The sequence below is a fragment of the Ixodes scapularis genome, unplaced genomic scaffold (assembly GCF_016920785.2).
Source record: "Ixodes scapularis isolate PalLabHiFi unplaced genomic scaffold, ASM1692078v2 PGA_scaffold1__304_contigs__length_218370807, whole genome shotgun sequence".
Taxonomy (NCBI): domain Eukaryota; kingdom Metazoa; phylum Arthropoda; class Arachnida; order Ixodida; family Ixodidae; genus Ixodes; species Ixodes scapularis.
This window is the reverse complement of record NW_024609846.1, coordinates 63626125-63650759: the sequence shown is the minus strand read 5'-3', so window position 1 is coordinate 63650759 and position 24635 is coordinate 63626125. Positions and strand designations below refer to the sequence as shown.

General features: G+C 42.1%; 1 protein-coding gene across 1 annotated transcript; it reads left to right on the top strand.

The window, feature by feature from the left end:
* The first annotated feature begins 226 nt into the window (after positions 1-226).
* On the top strand, positions 227-9641 carry LOC8025049 (monocarboxylate transporter 12-like). The gene is made up of 3 exons (XM_040218505.3): positions 227-373; positions 4510-5355; positions 9430-9641. The coding sequence occupies exons 1-3, from the start codon at positions 283-285 to the stop codon at positions 9579-9581; spliced, it is 1089 nt and encodes a 362-aa protein (XP_040074439.3). The 5' UTR covers positions 227-282; the 3' UTR covers positions 9582-9641.
* The last annotated feature ends 14994 nt before the right edge of the window (positions 9642-24635 follow it).

Below are 24635 nucleotides of genomic sequence, written 5' to 3'. Positions count from 1 at the left end.
AAACACAGTTTCATTACCGCCACTAGTTTATTGAATGTGGAACTGCTTTTTGAGCTACTAGAAAGCACTGAATTTAAAAAGAAGAGTATATAGCAGGCTCAGGTGGTGTAACTCCTGCGACCTTACACCTGAGCAGGTACGTCAGCCCTATATGGCTATAACGTCACTGACGGCTCAATACATATCGCCTTTACCGAATACTGGCGTAATTAGGGCATCTTCTATTTAGGTTTCTTGGTGGCACCACTACAACCGAAGGTGTCCCTGTTCACGATTTTTCTCATGGGAGGACTCTTTGCATGGGTGGGAGTTGTGGCATCTGCATTTGTGCCAAACATGGCATGGATGACGGTAACCCTCGGCGTTATTAACGGTAACACAACTTTTTACTTAATAAATTATATTATTAAATCGCTTCAATATTTGTTTCTGTACGGTACCTCGCGTCTGAAATTAATCGTGCGAGCATAATCAGGGGTCTCCACTGTGCCAAGCCTTCTGAAGCCTGCGAAGTTTCCTTTCGAAATCTTGATTGCTCAAGAAAGGTGGCGAATTTTTTTACGAAAAACACCTAATACAGGGCAGAAAAGTTTTACTTTAAGAATGTACACCCAACTAGCCCAACTTGCCGTTCTAACTGTGTCACGAATGACTGGCGCGTAGACAGTGAATAAAGAAAATAACTGATCGTTTAATGAGGCAAACTTGTGCCAAAACAAAAGAGGGAAAACTATAAGTCGCAGGCGTCGATGTCGGCGAAGCAGCAGGATTGAGATACATACTTATTTTATGGATTCAGGGCATGTTTATATTTATGTTCAAATTTGCGAGGACGAATATATAAATTATCATTCCAACAAAAGGAAAGTGCGACAGATATAGTTCTCGCATGTTGGACTTTAAACATAAGGAGTTGTCTATGTCGATTTGCGTCCTTACCTTCATTGACTGACATAAAGTGCTTTGTTGCACAGGAATACCTGCTACTCGCGATATAAAGAAACACTAAAAGCAACGCGTTCCTTTGTAGCCAACATACACTTTTCGGTAGAGTTGCATTAAATGAGAACATTTCTAAGCTGTTTGTATTTTCTAGAACTTCTAGAACACAATATATGGGGATTTTTTATTTTAAATATATAGCTAACTCCAGACTTGTACAAGTTACTAAAAAAACGTAAGGAATTACAGTTGCATTTACTCAGGTCTGAAATGTAATTTATTACAATTACAATTACCTTTCCGTAAAAGTAATTGACTGTTACTCCAAAAAGTAATCCGTTACTTTCGCGGCGTTACTTTCAACTTTACTGCATTATTACTAAGAAGCAAACAAGGAACGGGGTTATGCAAATGTTTATTGTTTGACCAAGTCACAGTTTGTTGATCTCAAGCAGTAGCTGACTGTCGAAAGTTGCATCCGACATCTTTCCCCGCTTTCTTGTAAAGATGTCAGCCGCCACGCTGAATACCCCCTCCACTGAGGCGCTGGATGAGAGCGGCAGTATGCCGCTTTCATCTAGCGCAGCAATACTTGACGCACCGCATCGAACTTCTAAAGTGAGGCGATGGAGGTGCACTCTGCGTCCAGGAGGACACGCGAAACTTTCTTCTGGGAGATGGAACTTCATGCCATTGTCATTGCAAAGCTGAAGTAATCGGTGTTGAAGTGGTCCGCGCCATCTCCCTGGGTAGATGGCGAGCCAATCGTTGTTTCTATTATGTTGTCTATTATGTTCATACACACTCCAGATTCTGGAAGGCATTATTTGTTCCTCTCTACTTCATTGGGAATAGACTTTTTCCGCCTACCCCCGCCCCCGACCGCCAAGTAAGCATATCCGGTATGGGCGACGAAAAAATATCGAAACGTTTCAACCTGCAAATAATAAACAAATAGGGGTAAGGCAAAGCGAGAATGTTTGACGGTTACATTTTTGTCCTAAATGCCTTCTATTGGCGTGGCGACGGCAAAACAATGTTTTTGCCCATACTGGAAGTGACGACAATTCAAGATGGCGGCGCCCTTGCAAAAAAGGTCTATAGCGAGGAAAGAGTGAAGGAAGGAAAGGCGGACTTAGCTCTAGTGGGACGGAAGTGGAAAGATGGATTTTCCCTAGCAAAAAAGGCTTGTGAGCAAAATGGCAAAAAACGAAAGATTCTTCCCGTTTTTTTTATACGTTTATGCGGGTTTTAGGAATGAATGTCTTGGCCCGTTGTTGTCATGGCCTTCTACCGGGTGATTCAAGGAGACGGCAGGCTCTTTAAATCGACCGGAAAATTCAGTTTCCTAACCTATCGCGCTACCACTTTGTGCAGCGTTGCCCACAGATGGTGCATTTTTTTTGTTGTTTGTAAAATTTGCAAAGAGCAAGCTTACCTGAGGAAAAAGTAAAGAAAGAAAAAGGCTTAGCTCCTATGGAAACGCAGCGACACCACCGATCTTCAAACACGGCGCCGTTGCGCACGGGAGACAAGAGATGGCGCAACGAACGCCGCCAACAAACGAGCATACGGCGCCGAGAGCCAGCGTCTTTAGCAGACAATCTTTTCGACTCAAAAGCGGTGCGCGTTCCGCGGGCGGCGACAGTCGCAGAAACAAAAACAGGTGCGGTAACTACAAGGAACTGCAGTTCCTTGTCTGATAAATACGCCGGCGGTCGGCGTCGTCTGCTCGTTCGCTGGCGGCAGTTGGCGTCGCGACCGCTTGCGCCATCTCTTGTCTCCCGTGCCAAAAGGTGCCGTGTTGTTTGAAGACCGGTGGCGCCGCTGCGTTTCCATAGGAGCTAAGCCTTTTTCTTTATTTACTTTTTCCTCAGGTAAGTTCGCTTTTTGCAAATTTCACAAAAAAAAAAAAAAAAAAAAAAGCACCATCTGTAGGCAACGCTCCACAAATTCGAAGCGCGATAGGTTGAGAAACCGAATTTTCCGGTCGATTTAAAGGGCCTGCCGTCTCCTTGAATCACCCGGTATTGTTTTCGAACCGAGACCGCTTCTTCCCATCAGTGCGCACCCTTCGTCATAAATAAGCAATCTAAAGAATCAAGATAAAAAAGTGCTTTTAGGGTTTAGGCGATGAAAAGAAAAGCTTCGACATGTCTTTGTATGTGTGTGTGAGTGCGCGTGCGCGATGGCAGGTTGGCAGTACAGCTTACCAGAACATTTTTTTTTTCCAGAAATTGGAGATGTTTTCTCCTGCGTTCAAATTTCCCGCTTTTTTCCCGCTAATAAAAAACAGTAAAGAATTGCAAGTAACCTAAGTTCGACGTGAGCGCGTTAATGAAGTTAAATAAAAACAGTAAGAATAAGCATAGGGACGGAAAGAACAGCACCTGAGGTGCTGTTCTGTCCGTCTTAAATAATTCCTTACATAAAGTAGTAACTAAAATACTTTACAATTACTCTAGAAAATATGTAACGAATCCGTTAAAAAATTACAAATAAATGTAACGGATTACAAGTAATTTCGTTACTTGTAACGGATTACGTACAAGTCTGACTAACTCTAGCCAAGATATAAAATCCAATAGATTATTTGCGTCCGTGAATCTACATGATGCCTTTGTCACGGTCCCTAATCGGTCGGCCGAACACAAAAATAGTTTACCTGTGAATCTCAGTCAAGATTTACTCTAACACTAATGATCTGTCTTAAACATGTTTCCGCTTCCTTTTATAGATTCATACCGCAAGGTTAACCGTGGTTAAATGCTGTACCTCGAAAAAGGAAGTCTTTCTGATTAAAGTTTCTTGATTATATTTAGATCCGGTATAAAATAAAGAAACTAAACTAAACGTAGGCTCACTAGTGGAGGCCATTTGTAAAATCGTAGTAATGGTTGGCACGATTATAAGTAAGTTGTTGAATCGCCCTCAAAAGCATCAGTAATTCTCGAGCTTCACCATGTGAGCAACCATATAATCTTGAACAAGAACGGATTTGTACCTACATGATTTATCTTCAACTATCAAAAGGAAAATTTCTCGCATGGCGTAGATGTCGTGTACTTGAGATACACTCCCCTGGTAATACTTTGCAATCATAACCTAGTAGAACGCTTTTTAGCAAGAATTTAGAAAGTCCAATGTTGCTTATCTTGAGTTATAGAATCACTAAAGTTGCTGCATTGAGTTTACTTGTGGGTGGCAAGACACTGAACTCATATCAAAACCGAAATACTAAAAAAATAGGAACAACAGAAATCTTGCTGGTTTATTGGAGCGTTTTAGTCACCTGAAAATGCCGTCACGAGTCATAATTGGTATACAATTCTATTCTCACTGACTGTTGGTGGCATTCCACTCAAACAAGTGCTGTCGCGCAAAAAGGCGGCATTTGCGAAAACCATGATATCGCGCGCGCGTGCCCCTTTCAGCACTACCCTAAACTCATGACATTCACTACACCACCCAGCAAAGCCCACGCTGAAAGCAGTGTTTCAGAAACAACGTTTTGAAGCTGTTCATAATTCAATTAGTTCGTGATATATTTTTTCTACTTTGTTTCAGGTCTTGGAGTTGGAATTACTACAATGACGTATAGTATACTCCTTCCAATGTATTTTGACAAGTACAGAGGCTTAACATCGGGAATGAAGTACGCTGGAGCATCATCCGCTGGTCTGGTTTTTCCCAAGCTTCTCGCCTACTTACAAGAGGAGTATGGCTTCCGTGGTACGCTTCTCATCTGCGGAGGCATCATTATGCATGTCTCGGCAATCGGTATTTTTGTCAAGGAGCCACCCTGGACGAGCTTGAAGAGCATCGCGAAGGATGCGAAAAATACAACTAAGGAGCGTTCAGTCGAAATTCAAAACATATCGGTTAACACCCAAGAACTTCATGACCTTTCAACGACTGTTCCGCGAGAACAAGTGAAGAAACATCGACCCGCTCTAGTATTATTAGCCAATCCCATGCTCTACATTATTATTTCAATGGCAGTGGTGGCAGACTTTACAGGAGCTGCATATGTCTCTACCATAGTCGACTACGGAGTAGATAAAGGCTTGTCGATCAATGATGCAGAATCACTCATAATATACGGGTCTTGCAGCGAAATCGTTGGGCGGCTGCTCCTTCCTTTACTGGCTGACAAAGGATGCTTTCGACGCACAACCCTGGTCATGGCGACCCTTTTTATATGGGGATGTTCAATGATGCTTTTCCCGCATTCATCTCTTCAAGTGCACATTATACTGGTGTGCTTGTGCGCATACCTCTCCTACGGATGTCTACAGTCTATGAGGAGCGTCCTCATGGCGGATTACATCGGTGTCCAATGGATCTCCATATGCTACGGGCTCTCAGGGTTGGTCTTAGTACCTCTCAATTTCTGCAGTCCATCGATAACAGGTAAGTAGGTCTGCAATGTGCTGGAGGTAGGAAGTAATGTAGACAAGTACTCAATCCCGAGTTTGTTTAATCTTTTAACTATTTTGTAGAATTCCAAGAAAGGTTGTAGATATATGTTCTTATAATTGTTTACTAGCACTATTAAGACATTAGTTTAATTGTCTTTACATGAAATCAAGCTGACCTAAACGTTTTACATGAACAGTAGCCTGGTGGATTAAATGCCTGTAGATTTTTGGATATGAGAATTGCTCGAACTCACCCCTTCAGTCAAATACCTTGAAAATTTGACATTTGTTTAATTATTTGCCCAATATATTATTTTTATTTAGAATTTTATCGGTCCTATGCAGGATCAGGATAGGAGTGGCATCACACAATCACATTGAATCATACGCACAAAGTACACACGTCAATACAAAAGTACAATACAGCAGTAAATCAGTTTAGGTAATGCTGGCAGAAATGCCTGAGGTAAGGGAACTAAATTCATCTCAACTTCTAGCAGTCACGATATGTGCTGGGAGCGTATTTCATTCTCGAGCTATTTTCAAAAAAACTGAATACTTGAAACAATCCTTGAAAAACTTTCGCTCTCCACATATATAGTATTCTTATTACGTGTGATTCGCGACATGTTTCATTTATGTACTGCTGTTTCTTTACAAGAACTAAGTTATTTACTAGGTTGTCAAAAAAATTATAACGTTAATTTTTTCTTCTTATTTTAAGATGGGGCAGATTCGCTCTGCCATAAAGAGGTGACAGTCTTCGATTACGAAAGTTGATAAAACGTAACGCACGTTGTTGCACCTGCAACACATTTGAAACTATATTGTTCGGGTCCCAGACTTCGCACGCGTATTCTAGTAAAGGCCTTATTAACATCTTGTATGCCATGATCTTTGTTTCTGACGAAGCAATTTTATAATAGCGCTTAATGTAACCATACATTTTGCTTTTGCGACTATGTTGCTTACGTGCGGGGGGTCGAAATTAAATCTGAAGTTGTAGTAAGACTAGCGTATCTTACTCTAATATTCGGCTCCATGTTATTCTCTACAGCGTATACCTCTATTCCAGCGACTGTCGATTGTGAGTGATAGTCATACAGTTTACCAAAAACCCCGAGGCTGAGACGGGAAGGGAGGGGCAAACACAGTCTCAAACACAGAGCTATATTTAAGACTTTGTGTTTGTCCGCCCCTTCTCGTCCCACTCTAGGGGATTTTAGTAAAATGTTTAACCACGACCAGCTCGTTTGCGCCCTAACCTTTTGTTCATAGACATACATACTGTCTTATGTTCAATATGACTTTTGCCACTTAATACACCATTCATTAATTTTTCACCAATATTAGCTTAGTGTAATTTGATCATTAAGAATATTATTAATGATAATAATATTAATAGGCTTATTTTTCATCCTTAATGGTAGGAAACGAGCGAAAAGCCGCTAATTTGCAGCTTGACGAGCCGTCGGCTCCCGTACAATGGCAGACAGTGGAGGCGAAACTCATGAGATAAAGGTTGCTGAAATCAGCTTGTCATAAATACACGCGAGGGGGAACAGACGGGTGTTTAACCCACAAGTACACTTTAAGGCACAGAGAGATGAAAGATCAGATTAAAAAAAAAAGATACTCTCGAATTACAAACGAATTACAAATGCAACCAGAAAACAAGCGATATACTGACTCTATGAAGTCAGTTCAGTGGTCATGTACGATAAAGTTCAGAAGTGAAACGTACACGTAACAATAAAACAGGTGAAAAATACAAACGCAGACATTAATAGCATTTGCAATTCAGGTGTGAAAAAATCCTAATCGGAAACAAGACATAAAACATTTAAAAATAAAAATAAAGTACAAATATAGCAATAAATGTTAAAAAATGTCAGAAAGCCACAATAACAGACGTACAATAACAACTAGGTGTAGGACTGGGAGCTTAAAAAGGCGTAAAACCTGGCGGCCAAATGACTCCCATGTTTGAGAACAAGTTAAAGAAGTCCTTAAATAAAAGTACACTTAAGTAAAATGTAAAGGTGATGAAAGCAAATACACAAAAAAGAGCCAAGAAAGAGCAGGACAGAATACACTTCCCAAAAAGATAAAAAAACAATTGTAAAAAAAGGAAATATAAAAAGAAGACGTTTCAATTATATATGAAATGAGCGTAACTCCCACATTGAAATGGTGTTCAAGACCGTCTGTTCCTACATGCGACTGCTGAGCAACCCTGGTAAAAGATGTCTTATCATCTGTGTTCCGTAGTAACATCTGCATATTTCCACCTTCCAGTACTCCTTGCAACGTTAGGGAAACGAGTGATGTTAAGCCTGTGACTCATCTTTTATCTCAAAAATAAGACTTTGAGTAAGTCTATAATCTTACACGTTAAAAGTTTTATTATAGAAAGACTTTTAAATAAAGGTGAAGCATGGGAATCATATGTAGTGTTACAGATATTACGCACCACTTTCTTTTGCTACAGATATATGTTTTCTATGTTGATAAAACCTCTCGACCACCCACACAAGATAGCCATAGCTTAAAGGCGAGTAAAATAACAAGTTGTAGCTCAGCAGTTTTATATTAGTGGGTAGTAGGTCCCACGACGACGAATATCTCCGATGGCCCGTGTTAGCTTCGCACTAACTGAATATACTTCGTGTCCCCACGTCATATGCTCAAAGAAAGTGACTCCAGGGTTTCAAAATAACCAAGGCGTTCTATAGCACTAGACTCGTATAATAATAATCGTGCAAAGCACACTTTTTGTTTTGTTTTTGGGGCGGAAATGTATTACGTAGCGTTGCTTTTGCAATATTAGTTTGCAAGGAATTCTTACTCTCCCATTCCTTTAACCTTAATAAGGTATCTTTTGCCACCATTATAATATCGTCACAAGTATCTCACAGAAATAGAGAACTTGTATTGCCTGCGTAAATGGTGAATTTGACGTTTTGATAAATTAAAACAATATTGTTAACGTATATATTATAAAACCGAGGACAAAGCATACTTACCTGTTGGACTGGAGAGAATAGGCTTCAGATAAGAGCAGGACCCATTTATATAAACATGTTGACGTCGATACTCTAGGTATAACCAAAATCTCGACAGAGCTTCTCCTTGAATGACCTGTAAACCGGGCCTTTTTTTAAGAAGATCTCGTTGTTTAAAAATTTACAAGCTTCTGCGAGGTGGACAAAAATTACAAAAACCACCCTTTCTCCTTGAAAGTTATTGAAAATGCATTTTCTTTGTGCAAAAAGTGGCGATTCAGTTCAGCGTTTTTTTTTTACGAAACGCATGTTGTCAAATCGTTACTTCATTGTGTGTATCAAAAATATGGTTAGGCCTTTATAAAGGAGCTTTTCCGTTCCTTTCAAAAATAAGGGAAGAGTTGTTATTGGCTGGCCTGTAATTATTCAAATCGCTCTTGTCACCTTTTATATGTTTTATAAATACCCCTTTGCAGGTATAACTTCAGTATAAATAACACAATTGTTCCCAAACAATCTGGATTTAACAGGGGAGTCTTCGATGAGATTATCAACAAGTTTTATCTGTATGCATACGAAGAGCCCCATTATAGTTGCAAGGATGAAGCACCGCCGTAATAGACGTACTTTAATTAAACCGTCTACTACGGTGGGGTCTAGGTCGATTAGTTTGTCCTGGCAGAAAATACTGTTTGTTTTTTCGGCACGTTATTGATCTTCACTCATTTCTGGCGGCGTCTCAATGTCTCAAGGGTCACACTGTGCGTCAAAAATTTAATGCATTAAAAAAAAAAAAAAAAAAAAAAAAAAAAAACTAAACTTGCTTCTTAGTTTGAGCCGCATCTGTGTGCTCGGGCTTTGCGGAAGACTGTCCGACGTCATGTTAGTTTATCACTCTGCAGGATGATGTAAATTATAAGAATCTAAAAAAAAACAAAAAAAACAACAAATATAGTGCTCTATTTCAAAAAGTGATGATTGCCGCGATAGATCGGAGTGATCGGCTCTGAACATTACTGCAAAATGGAGTTTGCGATTTGTTGTTTTTATTCTTTTTCCAGGGTTCTTTCGAGACTCCGGTGGAAGTTACGACGGCCTGTATAGGTTCCATGGAGGAGTACAGCTGGTAGTTGGTGCCTTATTTCTGCCAGTTGTTTTTGTCGAAAGAAGGCACGCAAGTCTGTGGACGCTGAAGCGGAGTACAGAAAAATAGATCTTGAAAAAGTTTTAAAACACGCAATATTTTTTCTGAGAACATGCTATATGCTTGGGAATGCTGATTTAAAAAAAAATCGCTTCGTCACCTAAAGAATTTGAAAGTATTGTGGCTTAAATGTCTTGCGTGCATGTGCGTCATTTTGTGTAGGTTGTACAAATAAAAGAGACTGCGTATATTGAGAATTCGTAATAAACCCAAACATCTTTTTTTTTTATATAAACAAAAATAACCATCTTCCTTTTGTCACCATCCTTGTCAATCGTGCAGTAGCTTTGGTAATATATTCATAGTGAACTAGGCGCACAATGTGTATGTTGCGGTGCCTTTTACTTTTTAACTGCATAATATTTCTAACTTCCTGCAGCGACAACTAATGTATGTTCTCGCAATCTTTATACATCATGACTACATTCATTGAACTACAGTCACAATTTTTATGCAGCTAAGGACTCAGTAGGACAGTATTCGTCTGCGTATGTCGTGTTGTGAGTACACAACTCTTAAGTAATGCACTACAATCTATATTGTGACTGTTCGTTGAAAGCGTATGGAAAACAAAATATCAAAGGCACTAAAAAAAGTTGACCACTACCCCTGTTTGACGTGTGCGTGTTCTTCGTTTATTTTTTGCAATAATTCAGTATTCAAAACTTTAAGCCAACATCTTTCGATTCTATCTGTATTTGCAATTTCACGAGAGTATTCGGAGCACTGTCGTTCAATAAGAAAATATCTTTTTTTTTGTCTGCCATCTTTATTCGACTGAAATGATAGTTGCGTATGTGCTATGACTCACTCGTATATTAAAATGAGCTTAATGAGTAATAATATCAAGAATCATATCAAAAGAAACCTGCGGTTGCCCCTTCTAAAACGAACCAAGTCGAAGGTTATGCCTGATCGTTTTCTAAGTTCTGTAGTTTTTTTCTGTTTCTGTTTGTCGATCGCAATTTTTGCCTTACCCCGTTTCTGATGGTAAGTTTCCCGACAGAAAGTTTTAAAGTGTAATAGTGTAGACAGTCGTATTTACACATACGCTTTCTCAACAGAGTTTAAAATATTTTGCTTTAAACTTTGTGCCATAACCACACTGTGCCATAACCACACTCATAATAATAGACTGTGCCATAACCACACTCAGAATAAATGCAGAAACTTCAGCAGCAATGCATTCGAGTTGCTTAGATATAATTTTCCATGAATATTTAAAGAAATTACGCGTAGATTTCTAAATGGGGAATTTACTTTTGTAATTTTATATACTGTAAAGGACTTAATTTTCACAAGAACCCAATTTTCGCGAATTTCGGAAATCGCCTACAATTCGCGAAAAATAGGTCCCGCAAACAATTTCGGTAAAATGTAAACACATTACAATTTATATTCTACATTGAAACCCCAACGCGTCGCGAAAATTAGAACCCGTGAATTGTTCCCAAACTTCAGCTTTGACCAAAATCGCGAAATATTGAGCCCACGAAAATGAAGTTGTTTACAGTATGCGGGTTATGGTTAAAAAGTTCTATGTGGCAGCGGTACTGTGATTAGGAGAAACACCTTAGTTTGAATTAATGCTTGACATTAGTATTGCTGCAAGGCTTTTTTATCGTCTTAAGCACTAATAGCTAAAATGTGGAAAGTGATGAAGCACCCCCACTGTAGGGGTCCCCCTGTTACAGGGTTACACTTTCAGTGTGATTACCCCAAAACGATGCCCTGTCCGAGACAGGGCTTCGTTTTTGTGTAGTTCCAAAAATAAGTTCGAGCACCTTTTGCCGCAAAGCCCTGTCTCGGACGGCGCGCACGTAATAAACTGGGCCTCGTTCCTTCAGAGAACGACTGAGAGCGCTGCAAGTGCGACGCGTAAAAGCGAGGTCACGTGTTTTGTTCTTTTTTATAATATCTCGGACTTTCTTTTTAGGCGAATAGAAAGGGCGTGAGTGTATCATGTAGGAAACTTCTTAATTTGGTGTTTCTTAATGCGCTCTGAAACATTCCAATTTACATATTGGCTCTAAACGAATAATTAAAATTGTGGTAATTTCTTTTAATTGCCAATATAATTAGGCGCACATAAAAAAAAGTATTGTGCAATTTCCCAAAACGCTTTCTTAAAACATACATTTGGTTCCACTCTCTCTGGGCGCTCCGTCTTGTTTCTAAACTTTAGTAGAATGTATCTGGGATTTATCATTATATATACGATAAATCCCGATATATATATATATATATATATATATATATATAAATCGGGTGGTTCAAGTCACCAGGTTCGATCTAAAATGGACTGTAAAATTCGACGCCTGCACGTAGCCATCTAAGCTTTTCGTGAAAGGAGTATTTCACAGCACCCAGGTTGGTTTTTCTTGTAAAATTACGAAGCGTATTTCTCTTTTAGTGAAAAATAGGGCCAAGAAGCTTGCCAGGGTCTACGGCGGGCGGCGACCCACACGACCAAGTCCAGTAGCGGGGTGCGTTTGGCGTTCGTATTGGGCGCGTTCAGTAGCGGCTCCAGGAGTCAAAGAGTCAGCGCTCCTTCCACTAGACGGCAAAAAGCGACTTCCGGTGCACGTAACTCCGAGTTTTCGGAGTCAGGTTCTCGTGCACCGTCTACGGGGACGGTGCATGAGGAGTGTAAGGAGCGAGGCATGACGTAATTCCGGATCGCGACGAAGTTCTGGCGCTAAAAGAGAGAAAAGCAAACAAAATGGAGGGACAAGCTGCTTCGGTTCTGTAGCGGGTGTGCGGTTTGCTCGCTTTGGGTAATGAAAAGTGCTCAAGGTAAGACGAATAACGCGTTCGAATTTCTTTTTCAGGTAAGGCTCTTTTCGGAAATGCATTGGACCGTATTTTGTTTGGTTTGACTATGCTAATAAACAACGTAAACGTTCATTTGACGCTGTGTCTTGACCGCCGTTGCACAAAAACTCGGTGAATATCGACGATAGTCCTCTCCGCGCTGAAAAGAGCAAGGCAGGGTATGAATGCGACTTTGGTAGCCGCCTGGACATTCACGCACAGCATGATCCCGATTAATGTTTTGTTTGCGTAGCTAAATCGGGGTGCACGTTGGCTGACGCTCCCTTCGGCCGACAAAACTTTGATTGCCGAGCGCGGCTGAACTTTGCATGTGTATACGAATACATTTTATAGGAAGTTCGTTACGAAGGGCAGAACAAACGTATCGCCGTATAAAAGTATCGCAACCGGCAGCGTAGATTCGCCGAGCTCTATATCTTGCGTATACTGAAGACGTTTTTTTGTCGGTTTTTATAACAGTAGCTGGCCTTTGCACCGCCAAGCGAATGGCTCGATCGCGTTGTATCGCTTCGAACAACAGCGCTGATATGTACAGTCACCTGCTTTTTCTTCAACGCCTTTGTAAAGACTTCTCCAATACCGGCGTCAAACAAAAGCGAACGTGCTCGCCATCGTCTGCTTCCAGTTTATTCAGAGACAATCTGGCACAAGGGAGGAAGCGGAAATTGCGTAGAAGCAGGTTTGAGGTTGCGGGTTTTTTCCTTTCAGTAGGCGCTCCGATGACTGCGACTCGAGTCACTCCGTCCGGAGCTGAGGGATCCGCTACTGAACGCGCCCATTGGTAGATGACGTCGGGAGCAGCGTCTGAAGGCGCAGCCGACCAGTGAAAGAAAGCAGACGAGACGCAGACGAAATGCGTTGGTCGCAAAAGCACCGCCGTTATCCAGGGACGTTTTTTTACTTTAATGTTTTGCTTTTATTGTTCGCATTTATTTTTTAAACGAAGGTACATTTAAAAAACACCATATTCATTTTAATAAACCATGGTGGTCGCGAGCCGTCGCGATAAGGAGGTAGCGCCATCTTTCAATACGAACGCCAAACACATCCCGCTTCTGGACCCCTGTCGTCTGCGTGGCCGTAGACCCTGGCAAGTTTTTTTGCCTTATTTTTTACAGAAAGAGAGCTACGCTTTGTAATTTTACAAGACAAAATAGACCTGTGAATTATTCCTCTGACGAAAAGTTTAGATTGCTACGTGACGGCGTCGATTTTTACGGTCCATTTTAGATCGAGCCTGGTGACTTAAACCACCCTATATATAGTTCAAAGGCCATATATATACTGGGTGCATCACGAAGTGGCCAGGCTCTTTAAATCGACCGCAACATTAGGTTTCTTAACGTATCGTGTTAGACTTTGTGCAGCGTTGCCCACAGATGGTGCATGTTTTTCATAAAATTTGCAAAGGGCGAACTTACCTGAGGAAAAAGTAAAGAAAGAAAAAGGCTTAACTCCTATGTAAATCCGGCAAAGCCAAAGGTCTTCAAACAATACGGCGCCGTTTCACACGGGAGACAAGAGATGGCGCAAGCGGTCGCGATGCCAACTGCGCCAACGAGCGAGCATACGGCGCCGCGAGCCGGCGTATTTAGCAGACGATCTCTTCGACTCAAAAGCGGAGCGCGTTCCGCAGGCGGCGACAATTGCAGTTATAAAAGCAGGCGCGGTAGCAACAAGGAACTGCAAAGCACACGACATTGGTAACCCCCCCCCCCCCCAAAAAAAAAAACAAAAAAAAAACAGTCAAAATATCCTGACAAAACCATTTTTCTAATCGATTATGTGTCAATTTAATATGTTTTATCACTAAGGATGATAAAATAAAGCATTGGCAGCTGATATCAGAAAAGCTCGCGCCGCTTTTGAGTTGAAAAGATCGTCTGCTAAAGACGTCGGCTCTCGGCGCGGTATGCTCGTTTGTTGGCGGTTGGCATCGTGGCCGCTTACGCCATCTCTTGTTTCCCGCGCGAAACGGCGCCGTATTGTTTGAAGACCTTTGGCTTCGCCGCATTTCCATAGGAGCTAAGCCTTTTTCTTTTTAAACTTTCTCCTCGGGTGAGTTCGCTCTTTGCAAATTTTACGAAAAAAATGCGCCATCTCAAAGTGCAAAGTCGTGGTGAAATGTACTGTCGTGGCGTCACGCGACACGGTAGCTTGACGACGTCACGTCGGGCCACGTGACACTACACCACGAACGCCTTGTCACTTGATACCATGGCCGATGTTACTATAGCTTACCTCAGTTGTGAAACGTCCGCGGGTGGGAATACGCCCCTCGTTCACTTCACGCCGCCTCCCGTTGTTTGAAAAGCCATGTAGATGTTTCTTTAAAAACTGTTCATAAGGTACGGTGGAGCGCTATTTTGATTCTGTGATTCGAAACATGTGCGTGTCCTATATAATATACTACAGTTACAATAGAAGCCGACCGGCGCGTCAAACGACAGGAAGCGAGCCATGGGGCAGAGAGGGGGGGGGGGGGGGGGGGGTGTATTTATGCAGTTACGGGCAAAATGCCTTAATTGTGGCTGTTCAAGATGCCTTAATTGTGGCTGTTCAAGAAAAAATGGGGGGCGCAAGTCTCATGAATTCCGCTGTAGAAGATAAATGGGGGGCGCAAGTCTCATGAATTCCGCTGTAGAAGATGGGGGGTGTATTGCTCATGCAACACGGATCTATGAGCAGTTCCGTAACTGAGCTAATGTAATACCACTGATTATGACTGACACCGTTAAGTCAGGTGACAACTTTGTATATCACCTGACGCGTGACTTAATTTGATTAATCAGAGTGTTAATGCAAACACATCGTAATATCCCATCATCTCTCCTAGTTTGCCAACTTGTGTATGATGATTGGACTGATAGATAGAAATACAGCTGTGATTTATTTTTATTCTCAAATGTTTAATCTATGCTCCATTACCAATATATTCAGCTGAACCGATTACCGATAAATATTTTTTTTTCCGGTTCAGTTTCAGATAAGTTCCAAGATGGCGGTATCGAATTCGGTTCTGTTCAGTTTTGACTCGGCTAGAAATAACAGTTGGGTCCCGGTCTTCGGTTTTGTTCGGTTGCGGTTCCAACTTTACCAATGGCCATGGTACTTATTGTACAAATGTTCCCTAGAGTGCGGAACTTTATTTTACGACTTGGCTTAACCCGCTTTCAGCGGAAGTGCGCACACTCCGACTTCTGCCTCTGGCCGTGAGATACATCCGGCCTTTATACATCAACAGCCTTCAGGACTTTGGGGCACAGCTGATTTTTCAAGGTGAAACGCCGCGCCGTACCACACGAAAGCGCGGTGCCTGCCGGAGCTACCTATAAGGATCCACTCCACTGTGGAAATTTCCGTTACGATCTATACACAACAAAGTGCGCCTAAAAATCTGGTTCAAGTTTTGGAATGTGAAATTATTGAATGTTCACCAATCGGTTGTACATTACATTATATATTAGACAGTGTTTATAAACATGTAAGGCAGCGAAAAAAGGTGAAAACTATACTTGTGAAGTGAAGCGACGAAAAAGTGATTTAAGCTGCATGAATGTAAGCAAAGCACCGGTGCGTTCAAAACTGGTCCGTTTTAAAATAAGGTGCTCGATACTATCACAGCGCCCTCTTGACTTTATATTTGATGCAAGTGTGACTTTGAACACTTTCAATTCTTTTTTTAATTCAGCACATTAAGATTAACGTTCATTTGAAAAGGCCATTTCGAATGGTAACAATAGTTTTTTGTTGTGAGGGGTGAAATTATTAAATACTGCTAACAAGCTTTTGGTGGAGCAAAATACCGGGCTCAATAGTTCTGTAAATATAACCCTTAAAATTCATCCTTTGGAGTTCGATACTGCCGATCATAAATGATTTCTGTTTACTGCAGTTATGACGTTTTCTGCAGCATTTTAGAAGGCGAACAAGACCAACATTTGGAGACACGGCGATTTAGCGTCAGATTTTTGCGACACGTGGCATATCGACCTTCAAGCATTTTCAAAGCGTAGCTTCGCGCGGCTAACTGTAGAAAATCTCACCGGAGAGAAGCTCACCGGACAAAAGCTCACCCATTTTTTCACAGACCCGGACAAAAGCTCACGTAATTGTCTTTTGCCTACTAGGGTGGAACGTGGGCTGGGATACAGTGCGGACCTGATGGATATTGCACTATTTTGAGGAGTGGTACTTTATCCAATGCAATGGTGTCGCCAGATAAGCCATAACAGACGGAGAAGCAACGATTTGTGAAAGACATTTAGATCACCGAAATTGAGTAAAGCTAATAAGATAGAGCTCGGTTCACTCAAGGTATGCCGGAGTACCCTTGTGCCACGCCGAGGAAACTTCATGAATCAAAGGTTTTAAGCCAAAGCCACGAATCAAAGGTTTTAAGCCAAAGAGAGGTCACCCTTCGGTGACCTCCCTTTTTCATTGTGCATATGTCACGCTAAACGCGCTCATAACGGTTAGAGAGAATGTCTCTTCATTGCTAATGCCTGGGTTTTTGGGGGGTTCAGGTTAGCATTTGAGGAGAATGGCTAAGAAAATTTATTGTTTCCTTCATTGTGCGTCGTAAATATATTTGAAATCAAGGATTATCTCAGAGTGATATAAAAGGGAAACTGAAGCAAAACTGTATTCTACAAATCATTGAGTTGCAAATTTTTAAAAATGTTTTGAAGGAACGGGAGTTTGGCCTTTTGGACCAGTACAAAACGGATGACCACTTTTGAAAGCTGTCCGGGATTTTGGATAGGTTGGCGTTGCTTCTACCACAGCTTGTGTCCGAAGGTCTAACGTGCAACAGGGTAAAGTGTAGGCTACTTGATTGCACGTATGTCAATGGCCCCTTCCGTGCTCCTTCTTCTCCTTCTTAGGCTGCACCCAGAGCGAAATCTTCCCTTTAGCTGACTGTGCGCCGAAGACGACCGGAATTTTCCCCAGAACGCTGGAATATGTACGACACCAGCCTTCAGGATAAAGACTGGACGAACAACACCCTCGAAAGATGGAGCGCCAAGTTCCAGAAGCTCGTCGGCCACGCCCATCTAAGCATCTGGAGGCTGATTTAATGCCTACAGCAAGATCAGGCGCTCGTTGCCACGGTGTTGACACAAGCCAGGAGAGGTGAGCCTCCAGTGAAGAGGGTGCGAAAATCCACCCTGCGCCTGCAGACTCGTCTGAAAAATATTTGCGAGGGGTTCCGTGTAACCTAGATCTACGAAGACAGCTGGAGGTAGTAGGGAACAGCATTCGCTTCTTACCAATCTAAAAATAAACTTGATTTCACTCTAATCAAGAAACCATATGCCTGTCAGATATAATTTATCGTAGCATTTTAGTGTCGCACGCATTCACCTAAGTTGTCCGCACCCGTGTTAAGACCAACATGAAATTTTCTCCTGTTAAGCTTTTGTCCGGGTCTGTGAAAAAAATGGGTGGCCTTGTGTCCGGTGAGCTTTTATCCAGGATTCCTTCGCGCGTGGATCTTCGTCGATCACAATCTCGCCCTCCACTGCCGTCCCTCCCCTCACCGTCCTGCTACTGGTTGGCTAGGGTCGTATTGCTTCGGTCCACTGGTGCCCTTTCCTTCCCGCGCCCTCCGTCTGCTTCTGCGGCCACTTTCTGCGTCATGCGCGAGAAAGGCTAAAACAATAAAAAAAAAACGTTTACAACTCCTTGTAATGCCGAATTAGAGCGCAACTTTTGAGGGGGAGGAGTGGAGGGTACGGAGAAGAGGGTATGCCCCTCCTCCCCCTTCTCAACACCTCGTAGACAGCTTTAAAACCTGCGCGTTACGTCACATGACGTCACGTTTGGGGGTCCCGCAGGGGCGCCGACTGGATGTGAATGCCGCGTCAGCGTTCGCGTGGGACTATGACAGGAAGCGAGTCCACCGCGAACGCTGACGCGGCACTCGCATGCAATCGGCGCCCGTGTCGAGCCCCCGGACATGACATTATGTGATGTAAAGCTCTGGCTTTGCTGTCTAGGAGGTGTTGTCCTTCTCCCTTCCCCTCCTCCTCTCCTGCTGTCCTCTAATGTTTGCTACATTTCCCGCTAAATTCAGTGGAAAAAATTCCTGTTAAACTTAGCGGGGAAATTTCCAGTTAAATTTAACAAAAAAATGTCCCCACTAAATTAAGCGAAACAAATTTCCCGCTAAATTTAGTTGAAAAATTTCACCACTAAGCTTAGCAGGTAAATTTTCCGCTAAATATTGTTGGGGAGTTTTTCCGCTAAATTAGGGGGACTTCTTCGCACAAAAGTTAGCAGAGACATTTTTCGGCTACATTTAGCGGTAAATGTTTCCACCTGAATTTGGCGGGGAATATATGGCGCTAAATCTAACGGGGAATTTTTTCCGCGATTTTTAGCGGCAACGTTTATCGCTAAATTTAGCGGAGCATTTTTTCGCTAAGTTTAGCGGGAATTTTTTTTGTGCTAAATGTGTCTAAATGTGTCAGTGAATTCTTCCCGCTAAACTTAGAGGGAAGTTTTTTTTCGCTAAATTTAGTGGGGATAGCCGGTTCGGTCAAGTACCACAGTTTAGATCCTGATTTCTCTTCATGATTGGGCTCGGTTTGACAACCTTGCTTGTGGAGTTCTTCGTTGTTAACAGGCGATCACAAGCAAGATACAAGCATGACTAATAAACCAAATGAGGCCCTCAACAAATCCAGAATGTAAGCCACGCAGCACAGATTTGGCCAATCATTAGCCAATGGCTGGCAATGATCCTTTGGCCAGTGGCCAGACAGTGGCCAGCCATTGACCGATGACTGGCCTTTCTCTGGCCATTGGCCACTGGCCACTGGCCATCAGCCATCGGCCAACCGTTGGCCGATGAATGGGTACCCTTTGGTCATTGGCCAAAAGACTATCGCCAGCCATTCGCCAATACCTGGCCAATATCCGTGCTGCTTGGGGTGATGGTATTTTAAGACAATACTATCTGGAAGACTGCGCTCTTGCTGTAACTATAAGACAGAACTGCCTATCTCACACACTAAAAAAATATTCTCCTTTAAAAGACTTGTGTGATTACTTGACTAGGAGTTTACAAATTAACGTCATTGTTAACAAGAACACTGCGCGTACAGTGACCTCAATAGTTATTTAAAATGTATTACTTGTCGGAACATTTTCCCATTCTACGACACGGATTTGTACGGTAAACTTCTCTATGACTCATACTGCGAGCAAGGCACGTATCCTAAATTCGGGTTCGGTTTGGGTTTTATTCTTCCTTCTTTTTTTAAGACTGTTTAGGTCAGAATACACTAAAAATATATAATCAATTGTCTTGATCATACTGGTAAACTCAGATTTGATCACATTTCTTCCGCAACAATATGTTGCTGGTGAGCTGGGCAGTTGCATGGTGTCGTTGTGAAGCTATTTTCGAATAAGATGTGATTATATTTCCTATGATTTTCTAGAATTCGTTATATCTTCTATTTTGTCGTGAGGTGGCTTGCACACCCACTAACAGAATAGGTCCATCTCATTCATAAGACATTCTGTGCCTCTCGTAGTTTGTCTGTATGCTCAAGACATGCCAAAATTTTAGTTGCTTGCCAGGTAGGAGCTCATGTTCGGTATTGGCCTTGTATCGGCCACTTCGTCCTCCAGCTTTTGCGCTGAGGGTAGGCCCGCACATGCTCGGCATTAATCTTCCTCGTGGAAATCATGCCGATGCACCCTCCCCAACTTTCTTGAACAATATAATTCCTCGACCAATCAACTAAAATGAGATTTTCGACTTAAAAAGCAACGAAGATCGCGACTAACCCTGGGAATGTTATTGTCATTAATAGCAATAAGCGGTAATAAAACCTATGGACGCATGTCGGTTTTATGCCAAGGTTGTAGAAATAAAAAGTGAAGTCACAAGAAAGCTGGTGAAGGTTAAATATTTTGGACAAAACCCCAAGACTGGGGGAGGGGGGGGGGGGGAGGACAACACAGCTTAAATTTATTGGACAGAATAGCGTGGTTTTCTAGGGTACAGGTTCCCCGAAAACTAAAAGGAAGGAAAAAGACAGGGGATGGTCCTCTTTTTCCCGAACGCACAAAAGAGGGAGGACATCGACCAATAGCACACCGTACTGTTCTAACTCAAACAAAAATGGGGGGAGGAGGAAGATCTCTGAGCCCATCTCGGTAAAATCCTAATACACATCACCAAAAAAAAAAAAAAGGGGGGGGGGGGGGCTGCGAGAGGGTGACTCATTAGGGGAAAGATCGAGCATGGACAAAGGCGAACAACCCCCGACATTCGTCAGATAAACAGCTAAAATCTCCCTCCAGTTTGTGCTGGAGTATGACAAAACGGAAGTCAAACCGCTCCTGCTTTTCAAAAATTGCCACTGGAAAAATATCAAGGCGGGCATAGTCAGGAATAGAGTAGATGGTGCACTTAAAAAATCTTGTTCGCATTCCATTGGTTCTGCGCTACAACGCCTTTTTAACTGTTTCAGCTTGGCAGGTTTTTCCTGAGGATTATGTGTTCAGACAGTTGTTGTACCGGGTAAATATGAGAGAAATGTTCAAAGGTTTGTGAATCTGCCACGCGTGTTGTATTCCCTTTCTTCCATCGTATTCCTCATCATCTAAAATAGGCCGGCAACCGCTACGGCATTAGCACTGTGTTCAAAAATGATTTCAAACTAAGTCGGTTCACCCCGTTCAACTCGGCCAGAACTGGATGATCCGAAAACATAGAGAAAAAGATGTTGATTGTGTGTCGGGCGTAGTTTATAAGATTCCTTTTGCCTGTGGGTTAAGTTACATTGGACAAACGAAGTGGTGTTTGAATGATCGTCCAACTGAACACAAATGTTGTCTTAGAAGCAAAGATCAGTATTCAGATTTGTCAAAACATGTGTTAGAATGTAGTAATTGTGTACCTCTATGGAATTCCACATCGATTCTGTTGACCGAGAGAGATTATCATAAAGGCTTGGTAAAAGAGTCTCTCACTATTTTTAGTCACAAAATGCAGCCAATAGGTCATCTTTTAATTTTTTACATAGAGTTGAAAAGATTTCTATAAATTTGATTGTTTGGAGGTCACCTTTATATCTGTGTAGGGTGTTGTTTGTTCGGGTTTATATTTCAGCCCTGTCCCCTTGTTTCGGGTGTGACGAATGTGGGGGGTTGTTCGCCTTTGTCCATGTTTGATCTTTCCCCTAATGGGTCATCATCCCGCAGCCCTTCCTTTTGTGATGTGTATCAGGACCTCACCGAGGGTGGTTAAGAGATCTTCCCCCTCCCCGCATTTGTTAGACTTAGGACAGAACCGATGTGCTATCGGTCAATGCCCTCCCTCTCTTGTGCATTCGGGAAAAAGAAGTTCATCATCTCTTTTTTTCCTACCTTTTGGTTTTCGGGGCACCTGTATTCTATAAAACCACGATATTTTGTTCATTAAAGTTCAGCTGTGATTGAAACTTTGTGTTGTGTTGTCCTTTTTCCACCCCAGTCTCAGGGCTTTGTCTAATATTCGGCACAAAGATTTTTTTTTTTGCATTGAGTTTTTGGGCCACATTCTCATAATTGTAATGTTTTGCTTTGCATTACAAAATATCCTAATTTTCTCGAGCCCTGTAATTGCAAGCGTGTCATAAAATGGAACTCAGTTATGTGTGATATTTTATATGAATGTTTTTTTTTCATAGAATGTCCCAGAAAGGTGGCCATGATCTTTGTACGGAAAAAATCATGTCTGATCATGCTTATTGAATATTCGTCAACAATAACGACGGCAACTAAGCACTACTATACGTAACAGGCACGTAGCCAGGTTTTTGTTTCGGGAAGGGGGGGGGGGGGGGGGGAGAGGAGGCCTCAGCAAAATAGAAGGTTGCGGGAGGGGGGAGGGCCCCATGGGCACCCCCTCCCTGGATACTTGACTGGTCCGTAATACACTTCAAAACTACTATACCTTGTAATATGCATAGTACATTAAAATTGATTAGACTCGCCTGCAAACAAACTAGGTATTAACAAATAAACAAACAAAAATATGCCATTTTTTTAAGAAGGGAAACCCTCCAATATGAATATTTTTATTGATGAGTTTTGGCATATCGCTGCCAGTGACTATTAGATGTGTCGGTGTATGGGTAATCGTACTTACTACATGATCACCCCTTTAAAATGACCAACGCAAGTTTTCTTCGAAACAAAACACAAGACCTAGAATGCGCAGACTTGAAGTAGCAAATTTTCCGAGCAAACCGTGAAGTTAACATTACAGGGGCCATAAATATTTAATTATATTATAAAAATTGTGACATTTATTTTTTAGCACAAATGACAAATAAATAAAAAAACACATCGTTACCTGTTTTAGTAATAATAATAATCATTAGATTACAGTGGTGCAAACATAATGTAAAATACCTTGATTGAATAACGAGCAGATGCAATGTTGCCTGGCTTGCAGTTATTGTCTTGGGTAAGCAAAAACTCAGAAATGACGCTCAATTCTTGGTATCTATATAATGCCACTGTAATAATTTTCCGGAGCAGCACCTGAGTGGGTGAACGCGTGAAAAAGCACTGCTCGGCTAGTGTGACTATCAACGTTTATCCTACTAACTAACATTTGTTTGATGGTCTTAATTCGACTGTAATAGTAGTAGTAAGCGATTTCTGTTTGCCAAGCATGAGTTAAACTGAACGGGAGACCCGACCCCTAGGGCCGCCCCGCCAGCCACCCCTCAGACGGCGGCCTAAACTCCCCAGATCTTGGCGGCGTCTTCGGCCAGCTAAACTAGTTGGTTCTGAACCGAAAGGTCGGCGCAGAGGAGTAGGGCTTCGCGGCTCTCCTGGATGTCGATCTCCTTGAGTAGCGGGTGGGACTTGCGGTCGATCCTGCTGCACTCCTACACCACGTGTCGGTGGTTGACGTGGCCGCCGCTGAGCTTGCAATTTGGCTTGTACTTGTCGGGGTACCGTTTATAGACCAGGGGCCCTAAACTCGTCAAACACAAAGTTGGAGCCGAAAGTTCGCAGAGCGCGCTGATTGAACGTTGGCGAAAAAAGTGCGAAGTCATCGTCGTGATGGACCAATCGGTGCGCTCCGTCAACTTCGGCCCCAACTTTGTGTTTGACGAGTTTAGAGGCCCAGAGAGTTAATTCGATAGTTTTAACTAAATATGTGTTTAGAATTTAACTAATATATTTAACTCAAATATTGAATTAATTCTGTAAGCAAAAAATAAATTCGTTTTGTCGCACTGCGGGGAAAGCACAGCTGAGCGGATATGTAGAAGTAGCTTTGCGCCGTAGCAGGTATCTCGACATTTGTGGCAGCTATCTCTCTGCCGGGATTCCTATTTCAAGTTTCTCTTTTTACATTAGGTAGCGGGCAGTCAGGCCACTAGCGCCTGCTAAATTAATGTGAATCTGTTTGTAAAAAGGCTAACTGATATTGGTTCAGTTCAAAACACGTCCATCGGTGTTAGACGAGCTAATTTTATCAGTTATCACTTATTAACCGTTAAGCCTATTGAGGCGTTTTAAATTCTGTGCGCAGCACAAGTTTGTCTGCTTCTTGCGCAGGCGTAGCGGCGACGTCAAAATGCCGATTTCTGACTGGCTCTGACTGGGAGGATAGTGGGTAGACCTCAATACTAGCTGCCATGAGGTCTACCCAATATCCTTCCAATCGAGCAAATCAGAGCTCGGCGTTCTGACGTCAACGCAACTCCTGCCAAGAAGCAAACGGACTTGCGCTCCGAATTAAAGTACAAGAACGCAAAATATCTTGTCTGTTTAGGTAAAGCGCCAATTAGTGTTTCCATTTACCACTGTATGTAATATGAAATGGGTTTGTGTAATATGTTTTGTTTTAACATAGAAACCTTCGAGTAAGGAAAAGAATGGGTGCGGACAAGCACGCCGCTCTAATGTTTGAAACGCCAACAGTAGAGCGAGGAGGTAATTTTTTTTTTTACTATACAAACACAAAATGGTTTAGTTTAGAAGTAATATTTAATGCTATGCTTCATTCGTAAAACTATCAAAGACATGCAGTGCCATTGCCAGGTCAGGCTTTTGGTTGCGTGTTCTACGCCAACCTCGCTGAACTTTGTTAGTCGACGACACGTAACCTTAAAAAAAAAAAGCAGAGAAATATTTCCAACTTTAAGCCAAGTTCTGGTGGGGAAACAATTAGGGTCTTAAAATTTGGACACAGTTTATTTT

Excerpts from the sequence above, each read along its gene's own strand:
- LOC8025049 (XM_040218505.3), top strand. The coding sequence starts at position 283 with ATGGGAGGACTCTTTGCATGGGTGGGAGTTGTGGCATCTGCATTTGTG. Across the intron at positions 374-4,509 it reads AACCCTCGGCGTTATTAACG|GTCTTGGAGTTGGAATTACT; the intron begins GTAACACAACTT and ends ACTTTGTTTCAG. Across the intron at positions 5,356-9,429 it reads CTGCAGTCCATCGATAACAG|GGTTCTTTCGAGACTCCGGT; the intron begins GTAAGTAGGTCT and ends TTCTTTTTCCAG.